At 46.0% G+C, this 17,058-nt stretch overlaps 1 protein-coding gene and 1 long non-coding RNA gene across 5 annotated transcripts in view; one reads left to right on the top strand and one right to left on the bottom strand.

The window, feature by feature from the left end:
• The window catches only part of CDHR3 (cadherin related family member 3), a 54,800-nt gene extending 38,193 nt beyond the window's left edge, over positions 1-16,607 (bottom strand). Inside the window, exons 1-4 of the mRNA XM_055590226.1 lie at positions 16,356-16,607; positions 15,471-15,673; positions 9,687-9,852; positions 6,243-6,340 (exon numbers count right to left, since the gene is read on the bottom strand). Coding sequence (XP_055446201.1) covers positions 6,243-6,340; positions 9,687-9,852; positions 15,471-15,673; positions 16,356-16,440 — 552 coding nt within the window. The 5' untranslated portion in view covers positions 16,441-16,607. The remainder of the gene's footprint in view (positions 1-6,242; positions 6,341-9,686; positions 9,853-15,470; positions 15,674-16,355) is intronic.
• The window catches only part of LOC129659118 (uncharacterized), a 39,833-nt gene continuing 28,182 nt past the window's right edge, over positions 5,408-17,058 (top strand). For 2 of the 4 annotated variants that reach the window (XR_008717801.1, XR_008717800.1), the window contains exons 1-3: positions 5,609-5,825; positions 5,999-6,250; positions 9,633-9,756. This is a non-coding gene — a long non-coding RNA (uncharacterized LOC129659118). The other 2 variants (XR_008717799.1, XR_008717798.1) reach the window with 2 other exon arrangements.

Below are 17,058 nucleotides of genomic sequence, written 5' to 3'. Positions count from 1 at the left end.
AAGGCATCTTTAAAGTCCCATCCAGTGGGACCCGCAGGCATCTGACAGAAGTTGCTACCACTTTTCAGAGCCATGAGCCAGATGGAAGCAGAGAGAGAACTGCCTTCCCTGTTGCCTCTCCCGGTAGCCCAGCTGGTAGCAAGGTTATGGCTCTTTTGATTTCATCCTTTGTCTGCCCTGGTGAAGACAAAGCACATTTCACTTTATGCAGAAGTCCTTCCCTAATGGAAAGGCCAAGAGAAAGCCCCTTAATGGAGGAATTGCTGCACTAGATCACTTTGCCTCCAGCTGTGAAACTGATTAACGTTCTTTGAGTCTCTGAGGAGGCTTTGCTGCAGTCACAGTGGCCATTTCCAAGCAGCAGGGGGCGGGGAGTGTGGGAGTTGGGTGGGAGGGAGTGGGGCCCATAGAGCCTCCTTCAGGAGGTGGAGAAAGGGCAGGAAGAAATGCCAATGAATATAATTATCCACATAGGGACCATTCTGCACGTCTTTGTGTCCTGATGCTTGCCTCTGAGCCTGCTCCACCTGCACCCATCACAACACAGAAGGTGCATGGGCAGGGGAGCAAGTACTGTGTCTCAGCCACACCATCCAGCACAGAAGCCACCAACCACAGGGACCTGTGATCACACAGCATTTGCACTGTGGCTGGTCCAAAGAAAATGAGCTGTACGTGTAAAATACACGAGTCTGAAGACATACTATGAAAGAAGGGTGTGAAATATCTCATGCATCATTTTTATGTTGGTTATATGTTGAAAGGATAACAATTTGGATATATTAAGGTCAACTATGCTAAAATGAATTTCACTTGTATTATTTCACCTTTTTCATTGGGCTACTAGAACATTTAAAGACATAGCACTCATTTCTGACTCACAGTCCAGCTCTATTGGGCAGTGCAGGTCCAAACAATGTGCAACCATATGCTTTAAAACTTTCTTTAAAACAGAGGGAGCAAGAACCACCATATGACCCAGCAATCCCTCTACTAGGCCTATACCCAGAGAAAAGCATAATTCAAACAGACACATGCACCTCCGTGTTCGCTGCAGCACTGTTTCCAATAGCCAGGACGTGGAAGCAACCTAAACATCCATCAACAAAGTATAACACAAAGGATAAAGGAGATGTGGTACAGTGGAATAGTACTTAGCCAGAAAAAGCAATGAAATTGGGTTATTTGCAGAGATATGGATCCACCTATAGAGTGTTACGGGGCTTCCCTGGTGGCTCAGAGGGTAATGCGTCTGCCTACAATGGGGGAGACCCGGGTTCAATCCCTGAATCAGGAAGATCCCCTGGAGATGGCAACCCACTCCAGTACTCTAGCCTGGAAAATCCCATGGATGGAGAAGCCTGGCAGGCTACAGTCCATGGGGTGGCAAAGAGTCAGACACGATTGGGCAACTTCATTTCACTATAGAGCGTTACTCAGAGTGAAGTCAGAAAAACAAATATTAATGCATATATGTGGAATTTAGAAAAATGGTATGTGTGTGCATGCTCAGTAGTGTGCAGCTCTTTGAGACCCTATGGACTGTAGCCCGCCAGGCTCCTCTGTCCATGAGATTATCCACGCAAGAATACTGGAGTGGTTTGCCATTTCCTCCTCCAGGGGATCTTCCCAACCCAGGGATCAAACCCACATCTTTTGCATCTCCTGCATTGGCAGGTAGATTCTTTACCACTGAGCCACCTGGGAAGCCTGATTTGCAAAGCAGGACTAGAGATACAGATATAGAGAGTAAATGTCTGGATGCCAAGGGCGAGAGGTGGTGTGGGAGGAATTGGAAGATTGGGATTGATGTGGGTGGATGCTAAAACGCTTCAGTGATTGGGATTGACATATATAGACTATTGATACTATGTATAAAATGGATACCCTGTGAGAACCTACTGTATAGCCCAGGGAACTCTTCTTAGTGTGCTGTGGTGACCTAAATGGGAAGGAAATCCAGAAAAGAGAGGATATATGTATGTGTATAGCTGATTCATTTTGCTTAACAATAGAAACTAACACAACACTGTAAAGCAACTCTACTCCAATCAAAATTAATTAAAAATAAAAATTTAAAATTTAAAAATAAATAAATAAAAGGAAGGGAGCAAATACAGTGGTTTTTCTATTAGCCTCAATTTTACACAGTCTGTGACAGACACAGTTTCACTTTATTAAGTTGGCTAAGGGTGGAGATTTGTTGTAAATCTCCACCCTTGGGGTTGGGGGTTCTGGAGCTGCCCTAGAACTAGCTTTTATTCATCCTTCCTCCTCTAGTTGCTGCCACCAGCAAGGTGGCTTCTGGATCCGGGAACCCACCAGGTAAGATGAAAGGTACACACCAAGCCCAGGTAGCTTCCTGCACGTGTGTTGGTGTTTGCTTTAAGTCTGTGCTTGTTTATTCAGGCCAGTGGTTCTCAAAGGGCAGAGGGCATCAGAAGCACCTGGGAAGTTTGTGTTCACCAATTCAGCATTCCAACAGAGGCTGGGAATCTGCATTTTTTTAAGCATCCTGAGTATGTCCACATGTAGGGCTGGAAACACTGTCTGAGAAATACTCATTGTTGCCAGCCTTTTTGACCAGACCAGTCACACAAGGTATCTGGCAAATATGCAGATTCTCAGGCCCATCCCAGACCCATAGAGTCCAAAACTAAGTGTGAGAAATAGTATCATAAAGCAGTGAAATAGGTCGGACAGAGAAAGACTCATATTGGATATCACTTATATGTGGAATCGAAAAAATTAGTGAGTATAACACTAATGAGTATAGTATAACACTAGTGAGTATAACAAAAAAGAAGCAGACTCACAGATATAGAGAACAAACGAGTGGTTACCAGTGGGAAGAGGAAAGTGGGGAAGGGCGATATAGGGGGAGGGACTTAAGAGGTACAACTATTAGATATTAAATAAGCTACAAGGATGTATTGTACAACACGGGGAATATAGCTGATATTTTATAATACCTCTGAATGGAGTATAACCTTTAAAAATTATGATTCACTATATTGGACACCTGTAACATATACTATTGTACATCAACTATATTTCAATTGAAAAAAAAAAAAAGCGGCAGTTCTTAACCTTGGGTTTGCAAGAGCTCACTCAGGGTGAGGATCAGGGTTAGAAAACCTGATGCCTGGGGCCACACCTGAGATCAGTCACATCAGACTCCTCAGGAGTGGGACCCAGATCTCTGTGCTTTTGAAAGTTCCTCTGGTGGTTTCCGGAGAGGGCAATGGCACCCCACTCCAGTACTCTTGCCTGGAAAATCCCATGGACGGAGAAGCCTGGTAGGCTGCAGTCCATGAGGTCGCTAAGAGTCGGACACGACTGAGAGACTTCACTTTCACTTTTCACTTTCATGCATTGGAGAAGGAATTGACAACCCACTCCAGTGTTCTTGCCTGGAGAATCCCAGGGACAGAGGAGCCTGGTAGGAGGCCGTCTATGGGGTCGCACAGAGTCAGACACGACTGAAGCGACTTAGCGGCAGCAGCAGCTGGTGGTTTCAATTTACTGCCAAGGTTGAGAAGCACAGGTTTGGTCAATAGGAAATTAACCCATCTCCTTTCTTCTTGTAGGAAGCAAAATGTGTCATTTAGTACCCTCAAGCGGCCAGAATAAAATGTCTGTGTACAAAGGTCACGGCATATTACTTCCTAGACTGTTATTACCTTTTGCTAGTCTGAGAAAGTTTCCTTCTCGATTGTGTTCACTGCTCCTGCGGGCTGGCTGTGACTTTCCATGCAGCTGTTAGTCCCAGCACAGGTGTTAAATACTTGGTTAACAATTTCTGCGGCAGCGCCCCATCCCCAAACAGTCCTATACTCACTGTAGAAGCCACAGTTGCAGCCACCCAGTTCCAAGCCCCTGAAACTGCTCTCTGAAATCTTTGGATGGCATTACATTTTCTTTTAAGGGAGCAATACCCATTGTATTGAGCTTCCACAGTGGCTCAGTGGTAAAAAAAAAAAAAAAAAATCTGCCTATAATATAGGAGACTCGGGTTTGATCCCTGGGTTGGGAAGATCCCCTGAAGGAGGCCATGGCAACCTACTCCAGTATTCTTGCCTCAAGAATCCCATGACAGAGGAGCCTGGAGGTCTACAGGTCATAGGGTCACAGAGAGTCAGACATGACTAAAGTGACTTAGCATGCCACACCTGTTGTATTTGCTCCCAACCTGGGCTACTTTCCTTCATCTAAAAGGGTAATGACCTGACTTAGGACATACATCTGAGGGGGCCATGACCTTGTTCCTCTGCCTAATTTGGGGAAGATATATTTTTAAAATGGAGATTTAAAAATAAATATTTTTCTTCACAGCTGAGATTCCTTCCACTCTGACCCCCACTGCCTCTTGTACAAACTTTATAGTAATAATTTTATTGAATTATCATTATTTCTTGTATGCATGAATGTCTCCCACCTAGACTATAAACTTCTTGAGGTACAAAGATGTATCTTATCCATCTTTGTCTCCAGAGCAGCTAATAGGAAGCCTGGCACATAGTGGATTCTTGGTAAATATTGAGATGAACCAAATGTAGGTACTATGCTTCGGGTTGCTAACGTAATCTCTATCCAAAAATCCCTTTTCCCCCAGTCACTATCAAGCAACAGCTGCATAGGACATGGTTCTGGCCAGTGAGAAGTAAGCAGAAGATCTCTGGGTAGGGTTTCCAGGAAGATCCTGGTTTTTCCACCAAAAAGGGGACAAATTAAGTTGGCCTGCCCTGTTTACCCTGTACCCCTTCCTGCTTTCTTTTTTTTTTCTTTTTCTTCCTGCCTGGAACTTAGAGGTAAAGCCTGGAGGTACAGCAGCCATATTGTAATAAGGAGGTGAACAAAAAGAGAACAAAGCCAGCATGCACTGGATAGAACAGCAGAAAAATAGGAAGAACCTAGATTTCTAAGGGTGGAAGCTGTGCCAGCCCTGGACTGCTTGCATGCCTGCCTCTGGTCTTTTATGGAAGAAAACTAATCCCATATTCACCCCTGTGGTTAAATTTTCTGTTACTTTTGGACAAACATATTTTTAACTTATATAACAAGTGTGTTATTAATAAGTATGCATTAAAGCACCTAGTATTACTCTTAACACATAGTAGGAACCCATTATGAATTTGAATATTAATCACTTATTCATGCAAATAGAATCTTGGATGAATGATTGGGTTGGTTGGTTGTTTTTTTTGACAGAAGGATTGTCTTCTAATGATAACAAACTGATAACCTTAAAACAGCTTTGTTGCAAACCCTGTAGAACCATATTCTATCAGACCTGGAGTTCACTCCTAAAGCTCTCTTCTTCCTGTTAGAAAAAGTAGTCTTGCTGAAGCTGTTAATCATGCAGCGAATGCAGAACAGCCTCCTTGTATTGCCAGTTCCCCAGGTGTCATATTTCAAGTATTTGCTTCTCTGTAAGGCAGGTTTTCCAAGGTTAGGCAGGTGACGTTAGCTCTGGTTTTGTCCTCTCCAGCCTAGGCTGCCTGGCTGCAGTGGGTACACAAGGCCCTGCTGGTGGGCAGAACTGGGAGCTGAGGCATCCTTGCTCAGGAATAAACTAGGAAGCCTCTTGGCCTGAGGGTGAGTAGTTAGTAGAGCTCCATTGGCAGACCCCTTGAGGAAACTGATTAAAGGTGGAGTTCAACAGTCTCAGACTGAACGCCTCAGGACTCCGTCTCCTGCTTTCTTTGTGGAAGTCCTCCTTTACTTTGAAATTCCTGGGATTCTCTTAGAATTTTCTTTTAAAACTGGCTCCAAACAGTTTGGCTTCATCTCTTGAAAAGGAAGTGTTATTGCCTTCCTTTGAGGTATATATTGTGTGTTTATTTTTGAATAATACAGCGGTTTTTTAAATTACCTTGGAATTGAAAAATGCTGAGCAATTTCGATACACCAGGCTAAGTGACTTTCTGTGCATTTTCTAATACTAATAATCTCCTTACTGTGGTACGTGTTATTCTAGTATTCTTCCATTTTACAGATGGAGAAATTGAAGCTCAGAGAGGTTAAGAACTTGTCCAAGACCACACAGAACCATGGATCCAATGTGGGATGTCTGTCTCCAGAGACCCCTCACCTATTCCAGCCTCCCTGGTGCTCTGTGCCTGGAGGTGGACAGCACTTCCCTCCCATTGCCACTTCCCAACCTGCCCCACTGAGACTCCAGGCTCCTGTGTCAAAGGCCTCACAGAAAAGCTGCTTTTCCATTTAATAAGGAAACTTACACTGAGGGGTAGGTTTTGACTTGTGTCTTCTGGATCGAAGGCCTCCACCTGGTAAACGAATCCAGGCTTTGTTCCTTCCACTATGTAGAGGTCTAGACCTGTACCAGGGTCCAAAGGGGAATAAGAAACACTTTATTAGGTAAAGCAAAGGAGGAATTCCAAAACCAGGACAGTCATTCACAGTCAAAGGGAGCCAAGCATATTGGTGTTGTGGGAAAGAAGACAGCTATAATAAAGGCTGTGAATAAGACCACTGGCCAGCTTGTAGGGGTGGATCCATTTATAGGGATTAATAAAGAGCTAGGGTTGGCCAAGCTGGTGTCAAGCCTTTGTGTATCTCCCAGGTTGAGGGGTGACCAGGGGGAAGGAAGTAATAAGGGTAGAGAAGTGGAAAGTAGCCCAGGTGGGAATTTCCAGTGTGAGGCTGCTCCCATTCCAGATCTTCTTTCGTGTGTCCTTTCCTCTTAAACTGAACCAAGGTTACCCCTCAAGCGCACTTAGCATCTCAGCAGAAAGTCAATGAAATGAGAGGCCTCCTAGTGGAACACAGAGAAGATGTGAAAAGGGAGAGAGGGGGCTGCAGGGGCTCAGGAAAAGGGACCAGAAATGGATGTCATCTGCTTCAGAGTTCTTGGCGGGCAGCAGGAGGGCGGGCAGGGTCGCTGGGTACTGCCAGCCCTGCCTGAGGAGCTGCCATGCTCTGCTCCAGTGCCTTCTTTCTGAGAACCTTTCTGAGACGTGACTAAGAATTTTAACATTAACTCACTCTTTTGGAGACGCTGTGCTGAGGGCTTATATATTTTCTCCTTTCATCTTCATAACAGCCCTATAAAGTAGATGTTGTAATAATTATCTCTACTTTACAAACAGGGGAACAGGATTAGAGGAGTTGTGGGGTTGTCTCAGCTGGTAAAGAATAGAATCACAATTCAATAACAAAAAATGAATAAAATATGTGAATGTTAGTGAGCAATGTTATGGGGAAAAATCAGGGAAAGGAGTGTGGTGAGTTGGATTGCCATGTTAAATAGAGGGCTTCCAGAAGGTTCACTGACATTAGTGTCAAGATTCTTAAAGGAGGAGACATAGAGAAGAAGGGGAAGGAGCAGATGAAACAGTAGATAGATGCAAAGATGCCAATGTCGAGTGTGCCTGGGGTATACATAGGTGGGTGAAGAGGTGTGTGGGAGAGGAGATGGGGATTGGTAGGGGCTCATCAGATCTTCTGGGGCCTTAAGGAGACTCTGACTCTCAGTGTTTAATAGGATCCCTCTGGCTGCAGGGCAGGGAAGCCAGGCAGGTGGGCACTGCCGTGGCCCAGGTGAGCCATGGTGGAGATGCTGGGGAGGGGCTGGGTTTTGCATAGACTTCGAACCTGGTGGGATTTCCTAATGGATCTGATGTTGGGTGTGAAAGACAGAGGGGAGTCAAGGATTACTGTGAGGTTTGGGCCTGCAAAACTAGAAGGATGGAGTTGCCATTAACTGAAATAGGGAAGATGAGAGAAGCAGATTTGGGCAGAGATGGTAGGAAGGGGGGCTTCCCAGGTGGCTCAGATGGTAAAGAACCCACCTGCCAAGCAGGAGACTCGGGTTCGATCCCTGAGTTGGACGATCCCCTGGGGTAGAAATGGCTACCCACTCCAGTATTCTTGCCTAGACAATCCCATGGACAGAGGCAGCCTGGTGGGCTACAGTCCATGAGGTCCCAAAGAGTTGAACACAACTTAGCTGCTAAACAAAAATAACAAATGACGGTGGGGAGGGAGATGGAGTGGGAGTCAAGGGATCTGGGGGCACATTTCAGTTTAGATTCCAGCACCAGTTCCAGGTGTTGGGGTGGGGGGCGGTGGGGGGCACTTCCCATACCACCAAGCAATTCTTTAAGACTGGCTGGGTGTCCCACAGTCCAACTCATTCAGACAGTGTCTACCCAGAAATAGCATCAGACTTCACAGGTGCGGGGCTCCATCCTACAAGACAGCCCCTGCCCCTTCAGATGCCAATCACAGGCTTAGGTGGGCCCCTCTGCTTCTGACCAACCAGGTCTAGATTGGAGGTTCCCACAGTCCCCTCCTCAGGTTGGAATAATTTGCTAGAGGGGTGTGCTCTAGTGAACTCAAGGAAACATTTACTTACTAGATTGTTGATTTATTATGAAAGGATATAAGTCAGGATCAGACAGATGAAAGAGATGCATAGGGCACAGCGTAGGAAAGGGGCAGAGAGTTTCCACGCCCTCTCCGGGCACCCACTCCCCCCAGGTTCCACATATTCACCAAGCTCTCTGAACCCCTTTCGGGCTTTTATGGAGGCTTCATTGCATAGGCCACTATGAAGTCACTGGCTGCTGCTGACTGAGCTCAGTTTAACTCTGTCTCCAGCCTCTACCCCCTCTCCACTGTTCAGCCCTCTACTCACATAGTTGTTTCCCCTGGTGGGCAGCCCTCATCCTTAGGTGGGGTCCAAAAGTTACCTCATTAATGTAACAAAAGACACCTTTATCACTCTCATCACTTAGGAAATGCCAAGAGGCATTTCCCTCCTGTGTCAGGAGGGAAAGAAGACCACATATATATTTCTTACTATAAATCACTACATCACAGATACCGATTAGACATCCAAATGGAGATGCTGGGTAAGACAGTTTCTATTTGAGTCAAGAGTTCAAGGGAGAAGCTGGTGTAGCAGCTTCCTAATTATCTTGGAGCACAACTCTTACATGTGTGTAATGTGATTGAGTTTCTAACTTGCTTTGTCCGGAGGATAGTAGAATGCTAGGTTGAAGTTTAGCCATCTTACTTGATTTTGTTATTAACATGCTATACTAAAGCAGATTCCTATGAGAAGACCTCAAGATAGTTTGTATAAAATATAATGTTGATAGGTTAATAAAGATGACTGGAAACCTCCCCCCCCCAAACAAACAAACAAACAAAAATAATGATGGACTTGGGAGTTGTCAGTGTATACATGGTCTTTGAAGCCAAGAGTTTAGGGGAGATGACACAGGAAGTTATCTTATGCTCCAGTCCCCTATACTGTGTCTACTCTATAGCAGATCTCAGATACACAGTCCTCTGGAGGCGTCGGCATCCATGGCGAGGATGAACCATGGAAGTCAGCGGCCGGTACCCAGTGCTGAGCCTGAAACAGTCTCAGCCCACATTCCTCCAGCATGATCCACTTGCGGTCCTGAGCTCCAGCTCCCTCCACAGGATCAGGAGAGGCCCAAGCCATGGATGGCTAAGGCTTTGTAAATTATTGGGTGTTATTATTAGGAGTCCTCGGCTGGAGGATATTTCATTTATTCCCCATTCATTAAGCAGCTGCCTTTTCCAGAGAAACAGCTGTTTGTTTGTTTACTCTTCTGTTTTCCTCCATCCCCCAGGGTCCTGCCTGATGCCGCTGTCTGGACTGCATCGTACACCCCAGTGTGTCTCACCTTTTGCCAAGTTGCCCTGAAACTCAGGCGGCTCATTCACATCTGTCACCTGGACTGTCAGGACCTGCAGGTCAGTGACAGCCATGTCATCCTTCACATAAATCTGCAAGTCAAATATGTGTGGTCCTTCTTCAAAATCTAATTGTTCCATACCAGTGGTGACAACCTAAAAGCAAATGCAGAAGCCATAGAAACCATGTGTTAAGAAAAGGTCTGTTTTGTGTGTATACATTTTGCAAATGGATATTAACTAGCAAGGAGGCAACCAGCATCCTGAAAACCATCTTTCCCTCACTGTCAGGGGAATGGGCTGTTTTGCCTGAGTCCTTTCTATATAAACCCCATGACACTGCACTAAAAGGACTCCTGTGTGTGAAGCTGCTCTTCACAGGAAGACAAACATTCAGGAGACATCCTAGTTCCATCTACTGGAGATGGAAAGCATGAAAGCTTTAAAGCCTGTCACTATTTGGGGTAGGTTCTGAGGCAAGTCCCTTAGATACCCTGCAGACTGTTTGATTTCCTCTTCTTTAAGAGTAAGATGCCTCACTTCCCTGGGATAGCTGTTACGTTGCCTCTTCACTCATTTCTCCCTTCTAATTTTCCAAGGCCATGTCTAAGACTAAATAAGAGGAGAAGGATAAATCTGCAGAAAGAAGAAATGATATTTATTTATATCAATAGCCTCTTTGTGTTTGGGGGTGTATTTCCACACATTCTCCCACTGTCGGAAACGTGTGCTCTGCACAAGGGTTTTGGAGATGTGGGAGGGGCACCAAGAACCAGGGCCAGAGACATATCACTGGAATCTAGTCTATGACCAGCAGGAGCCTCCATGGTGTGTAGTGGGAGGGCCCTGCTGAGGTCACCTGGAGGCCAGCCTGTGACCCCTCACATCAGCATGCACATCCCTGCCACCAGCATAGCTGTGGAGCTCCAAGAAAGCCCAGAGCCCTTTGCACGTCAAGGACTAAATTTCATCAATGTCTTAATTATGTCTCAATTAATAACCTTTTGGTTATTAGTGCAACTGGGGCCAGGCAAGGAGGCCTTCAGTATTCTCTGTTGAGAAGAACACTTAGCTCCAATCCAGTTTCCGTTGCTGGACTTCCATGTGACCTTGGGAACATTACTTGACTTTTCCCCAATTTCGTTTCCCCATAACTATCATTAGGTAAATAAGTCTCACCCTAGTTAAACAGCTGGAGTATAATACAAGATATGAAAACAAAGAGCTAGATCAGGGTACTGTGGAAATTCAGGGAGAAAACATTCATTGTGAGATGTGTTTAGTCAAGGAGGACTTCATGGAGGAGGTGGTGGGTGTCATGTTTGACTTTGCATAAATCTGGATTGATTATGAGAGGAGAGGATGGTCATGCATGTGAATGAACCCATGCTGTGGAGGGAGCACATAGGGAGGAGGGCTGAAAGAGACATCGCAGTACTCCTGTCACCATCCACAAGCAGGGTCAGCCTAGGCGCCACACAAGTGGAGATAACCTACCTCTCTGCTTGGCACATGGGCAGTGAGAGGCAGCATAACATGAAGGTCAAGAGCTTAGACCCTGAAGCCAGACTGGCTTTAAAGCCCAGGCTTCCCATGGGTTAACCTTGCTGTGCCTCAGTTTCCCTAGCTGTAAAGTGGGGATACTGATGGCATCTGCTTCCTAGGGTTGTTGTGAGGATTCCACGAGCTAATCCATGGGTTACTTAGATCACTGTCTGGGGCTGAGTGAGCACCCAGCAAATGTTGCCTTTTATTGTCATTAGATGTTGAAAACTGTTCAGTGAATGGGTACCCATCAGAGCTGCTCCCCCATCACAACTATCGACTCTGCTTCCTGACTTACCCCCTAGCTTCCAGCTAAGCCTGGAGCCCTCTTCTGAATCCCACACTTCCAGACCCTTCACCATAGTGTTCCCTATTGACAGTCCTTCTCCTTGGGACTGGCTCAATCATCCTAGAGGAAGGAACTAGAACAGTCAACTAAGGGTCTCAAATGTTGTCTGTTGGAACCAGAGGAATTGGGTTGCTGCCAATACATGGAAAAGTTGCTTTTGTTGTCTTTATCAGCATCCTTCGATAGCTCAGCAGGTAGGGCAGAGGAGTGTAGACTTGATAGATGTGGATGACCAGGGCAGGGAGGGGAGAGAATTCCAAGAGTCATGGCTGAGAGTGGTGGAGCCGCCTCCCCACCCTTTAAGAAAAGTATTTATTTGCCTGTGCCAGGCCTTAGTTGTGGTGCGTGGGATCTCTAACTGTGCTATGTGTAATCTTTCATCGCAGCATGCAAACTCTTAGTTGCAACATGTGGGGTCTAATTTCCTGCTCAGGGATCAAACCCATGTCCCTGCATTGAGCATGGAGTCTTAGCCACTGGACCACCAGGGAATTCCCTGATGGAGCCTCTTTGATGGTGGGCAATCTAGCTGCAGAGTTTTGGTAAAAGACGATGTTTGGTTTTAGGTTTGAGGTTGTTTTGGACAAGACTGAACAAATCTAAAGTGTCCACAGTTCTCACGACAGCAGATAAGGACAAAGGGGTATCAAGTCAGAGGTGTGCTAATGGCAGGGGAGCAGCCGCGGCTGCCACGTGACCTCAGAGAGTGCCTGCTCTAGCAGCTGGGCTGTCACAGCTCCCTGACTCCTGGGAGTGTTCCTTCTTAGTGCTGCTCCAGGAGGAAACCCCAGCGATGAGCCTCAGGCACCCCTCTTGCTGGGCAATAATGAGGCAGTGCAGTGTGGGAGTGACGAACAGGGGTTCTTGGGGCCAGCCTGCCTGATCTCAAATCTGAAGTCTGCCACCAATTAGCTATGTGAGCTTGGGCAAGTTGCCCAACCTCTCTATGCCTCAGTTTCCCCACCTTTAATATGCCAATAGTAATAGCATAGCACTTCATAGTGTTGTTATGAGGATTAAATGAGTGAATTCACAGAAACGTTCAGGGGAATTCCTGACATACGTTAAGTGTTCCGTAAATATGAGTTACTGTCATCATCATCATTAATCCTCCTCATACGCCTTCATCATTAATCCTCCTCACCCCCAGAGTCTCAGCAGCTGTGTCCCAAAGCAGGGTGGCCTGGCCTCTGGCATGACTGGAGGTCACCCTTAGGAAGTCCTACATGACTGAGTCCCAAGGCCAAGAGTGACAGACCTCTGAGCTGGAGACCCCAGAACCTCATGGCTAGGTGACCCTGCAGAGTGTCCAGGAGGAGTCAGGTTCTGCCACGGAGGTGACATCGTCATGTTCTCTAGGAACAGCCCTTGTGAGCAGTTTGGGTTGGAGAATAGGATCTTCCTGGAGGGGATAGTTGATGATATTGGGTAGTTTCTGGGGAGAAGCAACCAGTCGTTAAGAACGTGTGAACCTGTGGCCCATTCTAGTGCCAACACAAGGTCCTGGGTAGCTGCAGGCTGTGGTGCCAGGATGGCACCAGGATTGGGACCAAATGCTGAACATTTGAGCCCAGATCAGTGGAGTGGCTAAGACATTCTCCATTTGTAGAGGTCAGGAACAGGATGGAATTCCTCCTTGACTGACAGCCCTGTTTGAATCACATGTGATGTGGGAGGGGAGATATGATAGTGAAAGATTTGGATACTTATCCAAACAGTAATAACTGTGCGTGGCAATTGGAGGGGACAGAGCCTGAGACTGGGAGTAGGAAGACCTGAGTCAAGTTCTTATTTCATCCTTTCTGGCTCTGTGATATCAGACAGATCAGTTAACCTTGCTGTCTCATTGTGATCTTATTTATAAAATAGGGATTTACAATTTTAATAGTGATAATATCAGTGTTAGTAGTAACAATTAAGAGATCAGGATGTGAATGTGCTTTGAAACCTCTGCCAATCTGAAATAGTTTGGTCATCCTCATCATTAAAGGCAATAGACTGCAAGAGGCTGAGAAAGAGGGCTCTCAAGTGGAAATAACGCAAATATCTGTCAACTGATGAACAAATAGACAAAATGTGGTATATCCATATAGTGGAGTATCATTCAGCCATTTAAAGGGAATGAAGTACTGATTCTTGCTACAACATGTGTGACCTTTGAAACTTTATGCTTAAGTGAAAGAAGCCAGTCATAAAAAAAAAAAAAATACAATATGATTCAATTCATACAAAGGGACCAGAATGGGAAAATCCATTAAGACAGAAAGTAGGTTAGTGGTTACCAGGGCCCGGGGGGATAGGAGACAGGGGAGTGACTACTAATGGATTTGGAGTTTCATTTTGGGGGGATGAAAATGTTCTAAAACTGGATTGTGGTGATGGTCTGTGAATAGAGTAAAAACCACTGAACTGTACACTTTCAATGGGTGAATTACATGCTATGTGTATTATATCTCAATAGAGCTGTTTAAAAAAACAGAGCTCTAAAGCCAGACTGCCTGCCTTCCAGTGTCAGCACAGCGATAGCTGTGCAACACAGGGCAGGTTATTTCACGTCTACTGTATTTTTCCTCATTTCCCCTATCTGTACAAAGGGGACAATCATGCAAATAAAATCACTGGATTGTTGTGACTATTACAAAAGAGCACATGTCAAGTCCTTTCCGCAGCGTCCAGCGTATACTGTGTGCTCTGTAAGTGTAAACAATTGGCAAGGCCTAGAGGCACAGATGAGCAGCAGCTGTTAAAGATGAACCAGATGTCAAGGGAGCAGGTCTACAGGCAGGGAAGTCACAGAAACGGCAGCTGGGCCCCAGGAATGTGCACTGGATACTGAGGTGGAGGTTGCCTGAATGTGTGCAGGATCCTTACATGCCAGAGGCCCACCCCTGGGGTGCTGAGAATACAAGATCCTGGGCTCTGGCCCCCAAGTCCATGGGCTCCACAGGTGTGTTCTGAGGCCCAGATATGCACACTTATTGAAAGTTCCCTTAGTGACTCTAATCATCAGCTGGGTTTAAGAATACCTCGTATATTTCTCAGAGAGGCAACCAAGCTCAGACCAAGCAGGCCCACGGGGTACCCCTAGAACCCAGAACAATGGCAGGTGGGAGCTGGGGCAGGGCTGATAATGACTGTAGGAGGTTCCTGTGCCCACTGAGGAATGAGGTAGACATGGGAGAGAATGCACTTCAACAGGGTCCAGACACCTACACCCTAAAGACATCCTTAGAAGGCCTTTGAGGTTGTCAGTGGAAAACATGCAATCAGCAGGTTCATCCTGCCTAAGGAGAAGTGACAGCTTTGGGAAAGACCAGATGACAAACTAGAAAACAGAGCCGCAGTGGCATAGTTCTTGAATGTGATTGATTGGGTCTGAATTGTCCAAGAGGAACAAGAGCCATGCAGTATAGCTAGACATCCAGACTTATATTTTTATTAAGGGTGTGTTCTTCCATATGGAATATCTTCTCATAAATTTCCTACTGAAGAATCACCAGGTACTAGTTAATCAGGGTCTGGTTTCTAAGGAGATCATTACACAAACTATTCCACCTGAAGAATTCAGCTACCATTGGCACTCCTAACACCTGTTATCATATGAGGGTGGTTGGCAATAAGAAATGAGCCTTTTATTTGTAACAAATTGAACATACTGTTCATTTGGACTGGATTAAATGGAGGGAAAAAGGTCCAAAAGCTACAGGGGCATCTAGCACAGAGGGCTCTAGAATGCCCAGAACAGAAGGTCCAGATCTTACAAGAGGGAAAATTAAAGCAGGAGAAGAGGAAGAAATGACCACTGATCCAGAATTCCACCCATACCATCTTCAGGGCCCCTCTTTGTGAGCAGCGCCCTTGGGAATAAGACAGTGCTTACCTCAAAGTTGGTGTCTGACAGCCAGTTCACCCTGAAGGCCCGAGTGAGGGGACTGGAGTTGATTATCAGGGGGAACCCTGGGACCACAGGTGACAGTGATGCTGATAATTTCACAGAAAACATGTGCACTGAAGTCTCAGGTGGAGAATTCTCTGCCACTTTGCTCATAGCGGGTAAGTCGATTAGGTGTAGTGCCTGTCCGCCTGCAGATATAAAAAGGATGCAAAACGACATGAGCACAAAGCCTTGTCCTGAAAACAAGGACTTAGCAGCTTGGTTTGTGGCTTCAACTCGTAGCTCAGGGCAAAGCTGGAAGCCGGTCACTCCCCAAGAATGAAGACTCTTGCCAAGAGCTGGAAACAGGAATGTGAGATCTTCTTGGAGCCAAGAAAACAACCACCACTATACAACCACGAAATCTGCTTCTGTCATTCTGGAAATAAAGCTGCTGTTTTTCCTCTTACCTCTCTGCTTCCTTTCGTGTTTCTCCCAGCTTTTGTGGAGAGCCAGGGAGAGGGAATCGTGATATCTTAGAACATAGACACCTCCTTGAAGGACTCAGTCTGGCCACAGCATCCTCTGTCTTACAAAGACCAGGGAGCCTTCAAGAGTTTATTTTCCTTCTCTGTGTCAGTGTTAAATACAGAGAACATTGAGAATGGAATGTGCATGACTGGAGAACTCCAAAATCACACCAGCTCTCCCCGCATCCCTAAGCATAATCTCATAAGCCCTCTTGGAGGAGGTCGCCATTAACCCCACCATAGAGCTGCTAGACTTACACAGGACTGGGAAATAGACTCTTGGAGGGCACAAACAGAACCTTGTGCACAAGGACCCAGGAGAAAGGAGCAGTGACCCCACAAAAGACTGACCCAGACTTGCCTGTGAGTGTCCAGGAGTCTCCAGCAGAGGCGTGGGTCAGTGGTGGCCTGCTGCAGGGTTGGGGGCACTGAGTGTAGCAGTGCATGCATGGGACTTTTTGAAGGAGCTCACCATTATCTTCATTACCTCCACCATAGTTCGGCCCCAGGTAAATAGCAGGAAGGGAACACAGCTCCACCCATCAACAGAAAATTGGATTAAAGATTTACTGAGCATGGCCCCCCCATCAGAACAAGACTTACTTTCCCCCTTTGTCAGCCTCTCCCATCAGGAAGCTTCCATAAGCCTCTTATCCTTCTCCATCAGAGCGCCGCAGACAGACTGAAAACCACAATCACAGAAAATTATCCAATCTAATCACATGGACCACAGCCTTGTCTAACTCAATGAAACTATAAGCCATGCCATGTAGGACCACCCAAAATGGATGGGTCATGTTAGAGAGTTCTGACAAAACATCGTCCACTGGAGAAGGGAATGGCAAACCACTTCAGTATTCTTGCCTTGAGAACCCCATGAACAGTAAGAAAAGGCAAAAAGATAGGACACTGAAAGATCAACTCCCATCTGGGTCGATAGTACCCAATATGCTATTGGAGATCAGTGGAGAAATAACTCCAGAAAGAATGAAGAGACGGAGCCAAAGCAAAAACAACATCCAGCTGTGGATGTGACGGGTGATAGAAGCAAGGTCCGATGCTGT

The sequence above is a fragment of the Bubalus kerabau genome, chromosome 8, assembly GCF_029407905.1.
Source record: "Bubalus kerabau isolate K-KA32 ecotype Philippines breed swamp buffalo chromosome 8, PCC_UOA_SB_1v2, whole genome shotgun sequence".
NCBI classification, from domain to species: Eukaryota; Metazoa; Chordata; class Mammalia; order Artiodactyla; family Bovidae; genus Bubalus; species Bubalus kerabau.
This window is presented reverse-complemented; position numbering and strand designations above follow the sequence as displayed.